This window comes from Phanerochaete carnosa (genome assembly GCF_000300595.1).
Source record: "Phanerochaete carnosa HHB-10118-sp unplaced genomic scaffold PHACAscaffold_7, whole genome shotgun sequence".
Taxonomy (NCBI): Eukaryota; Fungi; Basidiomycota; class Agaricomycetes; order Polyporales; family Phanerochaetaceae; genus Phanerochaete; species Phanerochaete carnosa.
In genome coordinates, this window is record NW_006767634.1 from 173,361 (window position 1) to 186,761 (window position 13,401).

The 13,401-nt window shown below is 51.9% G+C and overlaps 3 protein-coding genes across 3 annotated transcripts; 1 reads left to right on the plus strand and 2 right to left on the minus strand.

Moving 5' to 3' along the window:
* Positions 1–5,935: 5,935 nt before the first annotated feature.
* PHACADRAFT_124416 (uncharacterized protein) lies at positions 5,936–8,458 on the minus strand. The gene is made up of 4 exons (XM_007397622.1): positions 8,088–8,458; positions 7,847–8,036; positions 6,338–7,794; positions 5,936–6,282 (listed from the first exon to the last, which is right to left on the minus strand). The coding sequence occupies exons 1-4, from the start codon at positions 8,422–8,424 to the stop codon at positions 6,170–6,172; spliced, it is 2,097 nt and encodes a 698-aa protein (XP_007397684.1). The 5' UTR covers positions 8,425–8,458; the 3' UTR covers positions 5,936–6,169.
* A 99-nt stretch (positions 8,459–8,557) lies between these two features.
* On the minus strand, positions 8,558–10,466 carry PHACADRAFT_147283 (uncharacterized protein; the record flags this gene model as incomplete). The annotated part of the gene is made up of 6 exons (XM_007397623.1): positions 8,558–8,892; positions 8,964–9,306; positions 9,362–9,417; positions 9,476–9,554; positions 9,614–9,959; positions 10,057–10,466. 6 exons carry the CDS (start codon positions 10,464–10,466, stop codon positions 8,714–8,716), a joined length of 1,413 nt encoding a protein of 470 aa, XP_007397685.1. The 3' UTR covers positions 8,558–8,713.
* Positions 10,467–11,819: 1,353 nt separating this feature from the next.
* On the plus strand, positions 11,820–13,088 carry PHACADRAFT_99375 (uncharacterized protein; the record flags this gene model as incomplete). The annotated part of the gene is made up of 8 exons (XM_007397624.1): positions 11,820–11,889; positions 11,947–12,028; positions 12,082–12,239; positions 12,296–12,412; positions 12,441–12,442; positions 12,463–12,664; positions 12,715–12,897; positions 12,964–13,088. 8 exons carry the CDS (start codon positions 11,820–11,822, stop codon positions 13,086–13,088), a joined length of 939 nt encoding a protein of 312 aa, XP_007397686.1.
* Positions 13,089–13,401: the final 313 nt, after the last annotated feature.

Below are 13,401 nucleotides of genomic sequence, written 5' to 3' on the forward strand. Positions count from 1 at the left end.
CCGGCAAGGAAAACTTTTAATGATTCTAAAATTACCATTTACGGCAAATTTATAGTACATTTCTAGGACGTTTCTGACTTATCTCAGGTAACAATCTTCTAGCTCATAAAATAGCTTCAAAATCCATCAGAAATGGCAATTTCAGGACCATCAAAAGTTTTCCTTGCCCGGACCTTTCCTCATTGCAAACATGAGGCGGAAATGATTTCTACATATGTTCTTTCAGATGTCCTGAAATGCGCCACAAAGTCTCCTGAAACATGAACTCTTTGCTGTACTGAAATGTAGCCATATTGAGTCATTTCAGGTTCATTTCAGGCTACACAAAATTTATCATTTTCCTGCACTGCAAATGGCTACGAAAGTGGTAGCAAATCTATCATTTTGGGACACCAGAAAGCCCCGGTTAAGTCTTCGAAAATGAGACAGTTTTGATGGGTTGACCAGGACATTTCAGGTGATCTGAAACCAGCTCATGCCCGTAGTGCATATATCAGAGTGAGGAAAATCACCAGATCCGCCGGTTCATCAGTGATGTGTACAGTGGGGCAGCCTTCCACTGTGAGACCGACTGATGCATCAGCAAGTTGGAACATGTCTTGGAATACACCTGAGAATCGAGAGAGCATGCCCCGGTAGAGCTTGAACCAGGCCTTTCCCGCGATTAAAAGCACATTCCCATCGTCGAACCACAGGTCTTGATGGCGATAATGTTGGGCGCAGATTGGCGTCGCGTCAACGAGACTGAAGGGGGTAATATCTAACTTTCTGCGGTTGGCCCTCTCTGCGCTCTCAGCCGCCTTTTCTGCGAAATTAGCCATGGTCGAAGTCAAAGGCGAAACGTTCAACGCAAACGCCGGATAGGCCAGAACCCTGATGGCAGATCAAATGCCATAGGGCATCTCGACGCCTATAATTGAAGGCTTCCGGCTTCAAAGCTTCAAGCTGAAATTTGGAGCAAGTCGCGAGGGATACAACCTGTTAGATAGCTAAAGAATTGTATTACGCGACTCCGTTGTGTTTGGGTGAGATTCTGCGTTCGAAAAACAATGCCCTTGCTAATTTCGCTTGTGTTAGAGCCACCGTCCATCGCCAACCCCTCGTTTATGAGCTCGAGTGGCTGGAAAGCGAAAAATGAATCTGTTCCAATATCTGGGCGTATCACGTGGCGCAGCGATTGGCTCAATCATTTGTAACTTTATGCACATATACGTTCTGTCTGTGGAATGAATCACAGTCCGGTGCGCGCAGCCCTATCGCCTGCTTTACTTGTAGTGATCGACAGAAAATCCGCGTCTATGATTACGCGAGGTTTTCCATGTAGTCGCACTCTCCAATAACGCACAGTCCTCCAACGTAGGAGGGCACACACCGGCGCAGACTGCAATGTCCTGACATAAACCTGCAAATGCTGTATCCAAGTACATTATCGCTCCAAACATCATCGCCTCCGCACTGACAGTCCCAAGAGCTGCATAATCCGTGCGTCACTACCACATCGTCGTATTGGCGCGCCGCAACATGATAAGTACCCCTTTGCTTTTGTTGCCTTTGGGTACGCAGCGTTCAGGCACCGCTATCGCACGGACCAACTATATCGGCACGGTGAGCCTACGGAACAAGCGCAACGTCACCTCTTGCTGCAGTGCTCGCGAAATAAGTGCTTTCAATTGGTGGGTTGCGTCTCAGTTTGGTTCGGTTCAGCGACTCCTTCAGAAGAACAAGACCTAGAATCTAGCAGGAACATCAATACCAAGGCAAGGACGAAGAATAGGCATGACTAGGATTAACAGACCATGTCCAACTTCAAGCTGGGTTCACGAATCAGTCTGAACCAAGAATGAGTGAATAAATTAAACAAAATAAATATGTAGTACTGTATAATTAATCCGGTGGTAAATGCGACGGTGACCTATCACACTAGCATGTCGGGCATACGGTAAATGTAATGGCCCTAATGTTACCTTACTGCGATCTATAGCAAGAGTAAATAATTACAACAATGGTACGGTACCGCCAACTGGAAAACAGATATAAACTACTATTAAAACCTTGTAGGTACAGCGGGGCACTGGGTTGTTGCGGTGGCTACTTAGTCAGGGTGTAGAGCGAGAGAACAATCAAGCAGAACAGTAGTAGAGCAATGATGAAAGGTTGCGACGCGTCAATGCCTTCTAACATGCGGAAGATGAACTCATTCCTTGTGGGCTCAGGTTGAACTATGGCGGGTTCGTCGTGTGTCTCCTGAACGGAAGTCACTTTTCTGGCGATCGCTGCAATGGTAGGGAGCGCACGATGGTTGGGCTCAACGTCGGCATCTTTACACTTGCGAAGATAAATTTGTCCATGGGTAGACCAATGGCGACTGATATGAGTTCGCAGGGTCGACCCACTCCCTCGAAGCCATGCTATCCCCCTGTAGTCAGCTGAGTCCCTGAGTATGCTCAGTACTTGATCAAAGGCAAGAAGAGAGCACGTACTGGCACACAGGGCACCAATAGCCTTTCACGATAGCACCATTCATAACGCGTTCTTCGTACTTGAAAAAGTTCCGAATATCTAGGGTGGCATCGCGCTTCGAGGGCTTTGCAGGCTACCAATAGAGTGTAAGTGAATATATATATATCAACGTAAAGCAGATCCGTACCCGCTGTCCAATTTCGACCACTGCGTTCGTACGGTCAACCTCGACGGCGCCGTCTTCGCCATTATCATTAGGCAAAGATGGTATCTCGACCTCGACCAAGACACGGGCTGAGAGCCTGTTCCAGGCATTGCCTTTCGACGCTTGCACAGGCTTGTGACAAGTTCAGCTGTATGCATGACGGCATGATAATGACCACTTACTGCTTCATCGTCAGAAAGGACAATAACCTCCTTGTCATGAGCCTTCTCATCTTCGCTTTCCTTATCCGAGTTAGCATAGACATTTGATGTTGAATGCGATTGATGGCTTACTTCGCGAGCTCTTGTTGTTCCCCCATCTGAGTCAGGACGAGGTGACACTCTCAGGCTTGAGGTGTCTGTTTTGGCTGACTGTATACGGCCAGGCTTTGGTGAGAACTCGCGGATGGGGCTTGAATCGTGGTGAGGGTCAAGACTGGTGGCCTTCCGAATCTCCTGGCGGACCTGACTATCACGGCGGATACTCTCCGCAGGACTCTCTCTCGCGAAAGGAGCAGGACTAGACGATCCTCCTGTCAAAGAATAAGATGGAAACTAACTGGAAGCTAGCAAGAGACGTACTGAATGGAGTAAATCGAGGACTAGAATTTCCTTTAATTGTATTATCAGTGAACATTCAACATCACAAGAATAGATAAGACGCACTTAGAACGTCTGACAGTGCAGATACGAAAGATGGAGCCACGGGACTACTTGGCTCGTTCTCCGACTCCGGCTCCGACTCCGCACCCCCGAAGCTGTCGGTGTCTTCGACAGGGCGCCGATCACTATCAAAGGGAGAGGACGACATGACAGTGGGGGTAAGGGCTCAAGAGACTCGGGAGTGTTGCCACTGGATAAGTGACCTCGACAGCGAGATGACAATATTTATATATCTGGCCCCGAACGGAGAACGACTAGTTGGTTCACATACCAGGGCTCGTGCGACTCGTCGACAGGGACGCTGGGCGGTAAGCGTGCTTTTTTCCGGCATAAAATTGGCCAAAAACTGATTCAACAAGGCCCCAACTTTCTCCGGTTTTCACCTGAAAAAAACCGAAGGCAAAACTCAGTTTTCCGCCAGTTTTACTGTGTTTTGGACCATTTTGGCTAGTTTTGCACCAGTTTCTCCTCATTTGCATCGGCATAAAATCGAGGAATAACTGGGCCTTGTTTAGCCGCTTTTGCCTGAGTTTTCTCAAGAAAAAAACTGCGCTTACCACCCTGTGGGATCGCTGCAACGATCAATCGATCAACGTTACTCCGACCTGAGGAAGTGGTGATACCCCGCCGAAGCCACTGATTCGACGGTTTCGCAGCGCTCCGCCATTTATGCTTTCATAAGAGCTAGGCAAGCTGTCAATGCGGCGTGCACAAGTTTGAAATTGTGCACCAGGCTACAAACCTCTCAGAAGCTAGTCTCGTCCCCAGTTCTAGGTCGCTCGTTATACTCCGGGCGGACTGTGTGGCGGACTTTTCAAGGTAAAGTAGTAAGTAACAGCGGAATGACACCCGCGGGCGGCTTTAAGTTGCTCTTTGCCTCCGAGTATATATTATGGTACGCACCCGTCCCGTGTAGTAGTATGTTTGCATTTATGTCTTCTAATATTTCATCATGCTATGGGCTTGCAATGGTCGCATCAGTTAATTTTTCACCTGCAGCTCAGTCCGCTATGAAGGCCTCCGAGGTCCCGCTTGGGGTACTAAGCAAAGCGAAATGGGGTCTCCAGGGTCTCTCTAGTTAGATAATATGCCTGAAAATGTCACTATTTCCAAATCAATCGACCGCCGAGAGGCCCCTATCTTCAGGAATTAAGCTCGGACGCCCGTGTGGTGAACACGAGGGTAACGTGCGGAGTTCACCCGCTCGTGGGGGCCAGCGACCAGAAGATGATTGATACTTACAACCAAACTGATAGAATGCTGCGAACTGTCATTGTCGTGATGGTTGCGAACGTCAGGCTGCGACCAGAAGAGTTCTTGCTCCACGGGGTCAACGCAATAATTACAGCCGTTATTGTCTCGAAAAGGGATTGCTGTTCAGCGCAGTAAATCGCACTGATTGAGTTTAATGGTTCCAATTTGAGACCAGGATGGCGTTGAAACGGGTCGTTGAAACACTCGAACCATTGCGAACTTGTGCACACGAACGTAAGGACCGCTGTTCGTACCTGGACAGGTGCCCTTTTGCGTCCGTTTTCACCACTCGGCCATTCAGCGATGTTACGAAGCTAAACACGTGGATCAGTCGACTACGGCCTTTCTTCTGTGGGATCTCCTGCCCTAGGCCCATCCTAGGAAAAAGTGAGCGGAGGCTTCAAAGACTATCAGAAAGTTTCTGCCGCGCCCGAACTTTACCCTCGCACGCAGACACCACTCGCCTTGACTTGCCAATTTTCTCCTCGCACCCCTTAGCAAATGGAGCTCTACACGAATTTTGTTCGACCCCTCGAAATACGCCTCCTGTCGGCACCCAGGCTTCCGGACAGGGCACCTTGCCGCGACCTTGACACGTTCATGACAGTTCAAGTCAATACCTTTACTCAACTTCGTGAGTTGCCATCCAGCCTTCACGACTCAGCACTGTACCGTCCTCTGGCGCACTGGGCGCTCCAAGACGATGCCGAAACTTTGAAGGGTGACAATGTTGAGCGCAATGATGTTTGAATGTATGTAGCGTCATCGGGCCGACTTCCTGAGTCCAGCCAGCCTCAAGAGGCAGTTCACGCCAAGTTCGTCCAATAGGCATTGCCAAGCCTTGTTGCTACCGTCTCTGCATTCGCTGGGACTTTCGGAAGTCAGTTGGTCTATCAGGGTCCGTTAATTAAAATAACCACTTAGCGTGAATTTTAAGCCTGTGCGCAGCTAACTATTCAAGGAGCTGGACATGTACTGTCTCCCCTCGCCGTACAGCGGAGTAAAAAAAAGCGCTAGATCTGCGGGCTTGTCAGCGACGTGCACCGTGGGACAGCCTTCTATCACGGGAGCAGCCGATGCACTAGGTCCTGGTGGCAATAGTATTGAGCACAGGATGGCGTTGTCGCAGCGGGACCGAGGACATAAACAGCTTTTTTCTGCTCTGCTTGCCCTCTCGGCCGTTATTTCTTAGAATACACTCACGACGATCAGAGTTGGACGTTGGAGGCTATGCTTTAGACGCCATGATGGCGAACTGATGGCGCATCAAACGCCACGAGGCTCTGTGACGCTCAAACGCTCAAGGGCGGGAAGACACCGCCAGCGAATATGCGAGTCAAGCCACCAAAGTATCTCGGAGCTATTGAAATCAACGGATGGTGAGATCAGGAAGTAGTTTTCAATAGACAGCTGTTATCTATGTAAAGCTCCTGTCGACGCGGGACCTGTTACCAAGAAGCCCTGAGCGAGCCAGAATCCAACGACCGTGACCTTAACGGGAGAAATCTTGTTAATAGCATGCAAAACCATAGCGGCGATAGCAATAGCAAGAGAGCTTGCCTAAACAATGACGATTACGACACACGATTTAGTGGTAATCTACAAAACCTTGCAGTTTGCGGGCAGTCCGTGGAGGAAACTTGAACGCTGACAACTTGTCGCCAAACGTCCGTACAATGCGCACGATACTGTCCTTCAGTGCTACGGGAGAGGATGAGTTAGCTACAGGCTGCATTGAATGGAGGGAAAGACTTACGATCTGTCATCTCGCTCAGCGCGTCTCCGGCTCGCGCAAGGTCGAGCGCAAGCTCCTGCATCTCCGCCGCCTCCTTCGCGTTCAGCTGGCCCATCTCCTCAGGAGATGGCACGGGATACTTGGTAATAATTTCGCTCTGATAGTCCTCGACCGCACCGAGGAAGGACAGCAGCGCCTCGAGGATGCGCGGGATGTCGCGCTGTACGACGCCGTACCGGTCCTCCGTCAGCGACGCGCATACGAGCGAGCAGAGAGCGTCCGCCGCAAGACCGTCCAGCTTCCGGTTCGGCAGCGCGGCCTCGACAACTTTGTGCACCCGCTCACGGTGCCACCAGCGCTCGAGCCGTGCGGCCGCGCGGCGCACCGCGGACGGCGACTGCGCGACGAGCTCCTGCTGGAGGCGACCCTTCCACTTGCCCGGCAGTGCTGCCAGCTGCATGATCTCCTGCTCCCCTTTCTTTACGGTCTCCACAGCAGCGCCGGCAGTCTCCGCAACAGCTTTCGTTTGGGACGGCAGCACCGACCGGAAGAGCTCCGGGATTTGCGAGGCACCCGCTTCGGCAGTTGAAGCCAACGCAGCCGTAACACTCCCATCAGATGCGATTGTCTCCAGGGCAGAATGAAGAGGTGATGCACTCTTCTGCTTGAGGACGGGCTCCTTGATGAACGGCGTCTTGGGTATTTGGGGTGGCGCATCGAGTTTCTTCGCTGGAGGCGCTGGTGCTGGTGCAGCAGCCGGAGGCGCGCCACGACGGAGCAGCAGCTGGTAGTCGCGTCCGAGGGTCAGGAGTGCTTCCCTAGCAAACGCCGACCACAAGTTGGGGTTGTACTTCTGATCGGTGAACAGCGCCACACGCCGGGTAGAGCCCGCATGTGTTTCGTCTCTCGCGAACTGCGCAAGTTCAGCAAACGCGAAATGCTTGTAGTATAGGTCTTGTGATGTTGTGCCAGACACTAGGGTGACGGCAGGGTCGGCCGTAGCTTGTGCGACGTTGATGGGTTCTGCGACGAAGGTATCGAATAAGTTCTCCGCAAAGTCCCATGTGGAAATAGTCAGGAACCCCAGCATAAACGCGCGAAAAATTAATCCGGTGTGTCTCGTCAGAAGTGTCAGCGCGAAAGGGCCGCGGAGGAAATGTGCCAAGAAGGGCCGGAGAAGGTGAGATAGGACTGGCAGCTTGAATACGAAAGGGATTACGATTGCTCTCGCGCAACCAAACAGGACGATGTGAGCCACGGTGCCCATAGCGGTGAGCAGCAACGCACTTGCGGTCACTGTAAGGATACGTGCCAGCATGAACGATGGTATTTCATTCATCGCCCGGGCAGACATCGACCCCGTCCATCGAACGGCCAGTCGGTCCATCATAACGTTTCGCAGTACGTAGAATGCTGCCAGAGATATTTGCGAGGAGATTAGGTATAGGAGGCGGCCGTTGAGGTAATATGGGTGCTTTCTGGAGGCCACAAGGTCACAATAGTAGACACAACGAACGCAGGAGGACGCACCTAGACTTGACAAACAAGCTCAGCCGAGGGTCCCTACCAGCTCTTACATCAAACACCAGTGCCGTGACGACATGTATTGCAGTCAAGAGTGACGCAGAGGTAAGGTAGACAGCCAGAGAGCGAAAGGTGCTGCTCTTGTTCAACGCGTCACGGAATACCCCCGACGGGGAAGATGCAGATGCAGGACTGGCTGATTGCATGATGAGTATATTGCCCACGAAATATACTTACAACGACGCACCTGTCAAGTATACCTTCCTCAGGACCAACACCGGCACAACCCCCGATATCCAGATAATGAAGGCCAAGCCTAACGTTCGCGGAAAGAATGGGCTGATCAAAGCCCCAACTAATCCCAGCCTCGCAACCCCTCCCCGCCCTGCCGTTGCCGTGAGTATGACGAGTGTCCAGCAGAAGAGCGCGGAGTACAGGAATGTGCGCGACAGCAGTCGCTGTCGGAGGACGTTTTTGACGAGTGGCTCGTAGTTTTGAGAGGCTGGGGGCACCGTCGACGCCGCACGTGAGGCCCAGTTGGACAATAACGCCTTCATTGGCGCTGCAGGCGTCGGTGCAGACATCGTGGACGTGGTTGAAGACAGCGTCCGACACGCGATATCCAACCCCGAGGAACAACTACAGGCGCTTATACGCGACACAGCCCTAACCCCGGGAACCCGGGAAGCTCGACTTTTGTCGTCCTGCTCGAGGACGTGATCCCTTGCATCTCTGACCACCGAGCTAGTTGACACTGTTCACTGTGCGTTCATTTCATCTAAACCCAACACGCATAAACACAAATATACATGCAAGCTGCCTAGAATATACACGACAAATATCGACTAGATCCAGCTGAGGGATAGAGCGCGCCTAGAGCTCGCCCCCGTCAACGGGAGCTGGCTGGATCACATACCACTTGTCGAAGATCATTTCCGGGTCGTATTTTCTCTTTAGTTGCTGCAGCCGTGGATAGTTCTCCCCATATAGCTCCTGAGCCCTGGTCCGCTTGGCGGTGGCACCGGGAGCGGGTAAAACATCGGTATCCGCGTCTGCAGGGATAAAACGATAAAGTTCAGCATCACCACAGTCCAGGAAACCGTAGGATTGACGCTTTGCGCACTGAAATTGCCATAGCGCAGGCCAGGGATCTTGACCAGACCTGTAATCTCGTCCAGAATTTGCTTAGCCTCCGCTTCCAGGCCCGGCTTGTCCTCGTCCCAGAACACAGCTCCGATGCCATTTCCAAGTCCGGGCCTATCGCGTGAGTATGCCGTCTCATCGTTTGGGACGCTGTTGACTTTGTCTTGGGACATATACTCGAGGTTAAGTGACACTCTGAAGGGCTTCCCCGGAGGTGAGAGCTCCACGACCTTGTTGAAGATCTCGGGCATCAGAACCTTGGTTGCCCGGTCGACGGCGACGCCGCGAATCCAGTTGCATTTTCCAGGGGCGGCCCACTCGTCCTTCAAGACCGGTCAGCTTGTCGCCCCCGATGTCTTAGAATTTCTAAGTACATACCAATAACGAGTTGAAGCCGTCATATGACATCTCTCGGCGCGTGTCAACGATAGGACCTGAATAGGATCCATCGTTATCGTCTGCGAATGAGTGCGTAACGATTGTAAAGCTGACCTAGATCTGTGAATGACTTGAAGGTCTCGCGCCCTTCGGACTCGGACCCGTTGTAAAACATCAGAAGCGTTACTGCAGGCTATAGAAGAGACACATTAGTCGGGTATATGCGCATTCTATGGCCATCATTTTGCCTACCGATCCATCCTGACCACGTCCCATATAAGCATGCACAGCCTCTTTTGGTCCAGCGGTAGGGAACCAGGCTTCGATAAGTTTGGCGATTGTCTCAAGCTTGTCGGGAGAGAATATCACAGGACCGCCAAAAACCATACGCTGCTGGGAGTGCAGCGCGAAGACGAACTCTGTGACGACGCCAAAATTGCAGCCGCCGCCTCGAATGCCCCAGAACAAATCTGGGTTTTCGGTCTTGCTGGCGGTGCGGACGATGCCGTCTGCGGGTACCACTGTAGCGGAGACGAGGTGGTCTATGGTGAGACCGTGCATTGGGCTAAGCCAGCCATAGCCTCCCCCAAGCGTAAGTCTGAATAATTATTAGTATGAATAATGAAATCTTATACGGCACGCTCACCCCGCAACACCTGTCTGAAAGCGCCATCAACGGACATACAGCGAAAGACAGCGAACAACTTACATGGCCCACTGTCCCGCCCACCATGGCGAGGCCGTGCTCCATCGTTGCCTTATTGACGGTAGCCCACTTCGCACCGCCACCGACGTAGGCAAGTCGATTCTCGGGGTCGGCCCTGACGCCGTTCAGGTAGCGGGCGAGGTCGATGACCAGACCATCTTGCACGGATGATGCTCCATTGGGGCTGTGGCCACCGCCATGTATCGCGACCTTGATACCGTTTTCCTTGGCGTACCGCAAGGCAGTGGATACGTCTTCTGCGTCGCGAACATATGCGACAATGCGCGCGCGACGTATAGCGTTTACGGCCCAGCGAGCGAGAGCACGTTCGTAGCCCTCGTCCTCCGGCGTCAGGATGTCGCCCTTGAAAGTGTCCCTGAACCGAGCTGAATCTGACATTGAAGGTGGCTCAGAATTTGTTGACGTTGCGTCCTCTCCGAGTCTAGTATTGCATTCCTTATATTCTGGCCTCGCAGTGGCTATGTACGGCAAGCGTTGCCGTAATCACCAATGATATATGAGCAAAGTCCTGATCGTAGTGCTCGGCCACGTAGGGCGCATCATATTAGAAGCAGTGCGAACAGGAACCCTATCTACGGTGCGTAACAAGTACGAAACACAGTCAGCCCCAAGCGTAACCTTCCTAGATTTAGATTAAGAAGTTATATGAGGTATAGACGTACACCGTCTGTCGATGACGGAGGCCACCAAGGTTAGTCTCGCTAGCCCGTCTGTGTTGGACTCACAGGCACTGTACTTTCAGACATGTGAACGAGTTTTAGAAACGGCCGTCTAGGTTCACCTCATTATTAATGGTGAACTAGCATTGATATATGACGGTTTAGTAGCAAGCAGATGCTCGTCGGGTACCGAATGGAAGATTTTTCATCAGTAACAATATCAACTCATCTAGGCTGACGCCCTTTGGAGGGTTTCGGGCGTGATGCCGACACTGATGCGCCCCATTAATGCGCCTTCAATAAAAGCGCCGGTACGTATAAACGAACAGTAGTTTCTTGCCCCCACTGCGCACATCCCATCTGTCGAATATCGCAAAGAAGTTCAGTGATGCAACTATATATGCGTGTCACCGTCTCAGGCAATATTCGAACTACGTAAGTGGATGCTCCGTGCGACCGCTGTCCCCGGAAAAATTGTCGACACAGTACGACATCTCGACGCATCGTTGCAGACGAAATCTAGTATTCATCAGGTCAGTGCACCGTGGCACAGGATATGTCTGAATGGTGCTAATCAGCATCTCCCAAATAGACAGGATGATGGTAGAGTCTCTACATCTACTGCTGCGACAAGTCACGCCAGCGCGAGATCGCAGCCTCGTCTGATACTGAGCATCTCTCGTTCATCTGTCTATTTCCTTCTTAATAAAACACTGGTACAACCTTCAAACCAGCTGCCACACTGCCAAGCGGGCATGAAATGCTGCTTACACTGTGTTTCCCAGGACGCGATGGATCAAGGCCAATCCAGAATAATACAGAAGGGATACAAGATTGACAGCACGCCAGATCTGGTCAGCGTTGAGCTCGCGGGAAGGAAGTGTCCGAATATCTCTCGGTAAACGCTTCCTTACAAAGGTTCGCAATCTCCGACTCGGAAATGGACCGAGAGAAATTGCCTCGTGTCGTAGTCACTACTTAGGGCGACGAGCTCATCGTACGGCGACATGGGTCACCTCTGACCTGTTTATGGAGAAATAATCGCTGTCTGCTAGCCAAATCCCCGTGCCCAATGGCTAATCGAAGGATCTTCACATCCTTCTCCGACCTGCGACCGGAATATGACTTCGCAATCATTGGTGGTATGTGACGAGTGGCGCTAGTTATCTGACATCGCTGACGATACTCGCTTTATGTAGCTGGGATTGGTGGTAGCATGTTGGCCAATCGTCTCAGCGAGGACCCTTCCGCTACCGTTCTCGTTGTAGAGGCTGGCGGCAAGTGAGTCCACCTGCGGCCTACAGTTCTGGGAGATTCCTCAATTTTGCTGGTAGTGAATCCGGCAATACCCAGATGCAAGTGCCCTTTATGGGTGTACGACTGACCGGGGGCTCTGCAGACTGGAAGTATGTCACAACTGCTCAAGAAAGCATGTCAAGCCGCAAGATAGCTTGCGCCAGGGGAAAGGCTCTCGGAGGCACCACTCGTATACGTGAGTTTAGGTGCGCAACTTCTTGACACAGGTCAAGTATGCTGACACCCTTGCAGACTTAATCTTAATGACGTGGAATAACGGCGGGGCAGAGGTGTGGGATCGTTGGGCAAAGATCACGAAAGATGACGGCTGGGGCTGGGACGTCGCGAAGCATTACTACAAAAAAGCATGTTTCCTTTTTCATGGTTCGATAACAAGACGTTGAAGCAGATTCACATAGGCTTGTCGCCTCGTTCCTCCCGTAGATGGACGTGACATACATGGCTTTGTTGAAGCGTCCGTGCACGGGGAGGGTCCCGTAGCGGTTAGCGTCCCCGGCCAACCCACACCGCTCGACAAGCTAGTATTTGGTGCTGCTGAGGAATTGGGCAGAACTTGGAGCTTCAACACCGACTTCAACGCCGGGACTTTTCTTGGCACAAGTGAAGCTATATACTCACTATTTTTTCGCCACGCCTTATTCTCTTACCAGGCTATATGCAGTCGTCGATTGGTGAAGGAGAGCGCAGCGATGCTGCCTCCGCGTACCTGTACTCCGCTGCCATCCGCCCGAATGTAGATATTCTAACCAACACCTACGTCACCAAACTTGTGCCTGCACCTGGTAGTCAACCGTCGGACTTCCGCACGGTCGAGTTGGCACAAACCCGAGATGGTAGGTATCCCGCTCCATTCTGTGAGTCCCTTATCACTGACAGCCTGAGATGTGTCGGTTCCTTAGGCCCCAAACGTATTGTTACGGCGAGAAAGGAAGTTCTCCTTACAGCCGGTGTCATCGGCTCGCCCCAAATACTACAACTCTCCGGCATTGGGTGTCGCAAAATCCAAAGTTGCCTCATGAGATAGCCGCCTCGAGCTGCCTCGGCACTCCCGGCTGAAGCCTCGTGATGCCATCATGAGTGCTCCCTGAGCCAATGAAAAGCCTTTGCGGACACCTGTGAGAACAAAATACCTTTCCTGGAAGGCTTCCCACGGTTAATCTAGCTCCCTCGGGCAGCCTCGGGCTCGCTCAAGCGCTTCTCGTGTGAATCTCATGAGGATATAGTCTCGTCCCCAGCCATTCTAGCGCGCCCGGACTTCGCCGGTCGGAGACTGCGTCGGACATCAATGGTGATGTGCAGTCTCTCGCTAGAATGTCTGGTCCACTTGGATCATCCGG

Excerpts from the sequence above, each read along its gene's own strand:
- PHACADRAFT_124416 (XM_007397622.1), bottom strand. The coding sequence starts at position 8,424 with ATGTCTGCACCGACGCCTGCAGCGCCAATGAAGGCGTTATTGTCCAAC. Across the intron at positions 8,037-8,087 it reads GAGGAAGGTATACTTGACAG|CCAGTCCTGCATCTGCATCT; the intron begins GTGCGTCGTTGT and ends TCATGCAATCAG. Across the intron at positions 7,795-7,846 it reads AGCTTGTTTGTCAAGTCTAG|AAAGCACCCATATTACCTCA; the intron begins GTGCGTCCTCCT and ends TGTGGCCTCCAG.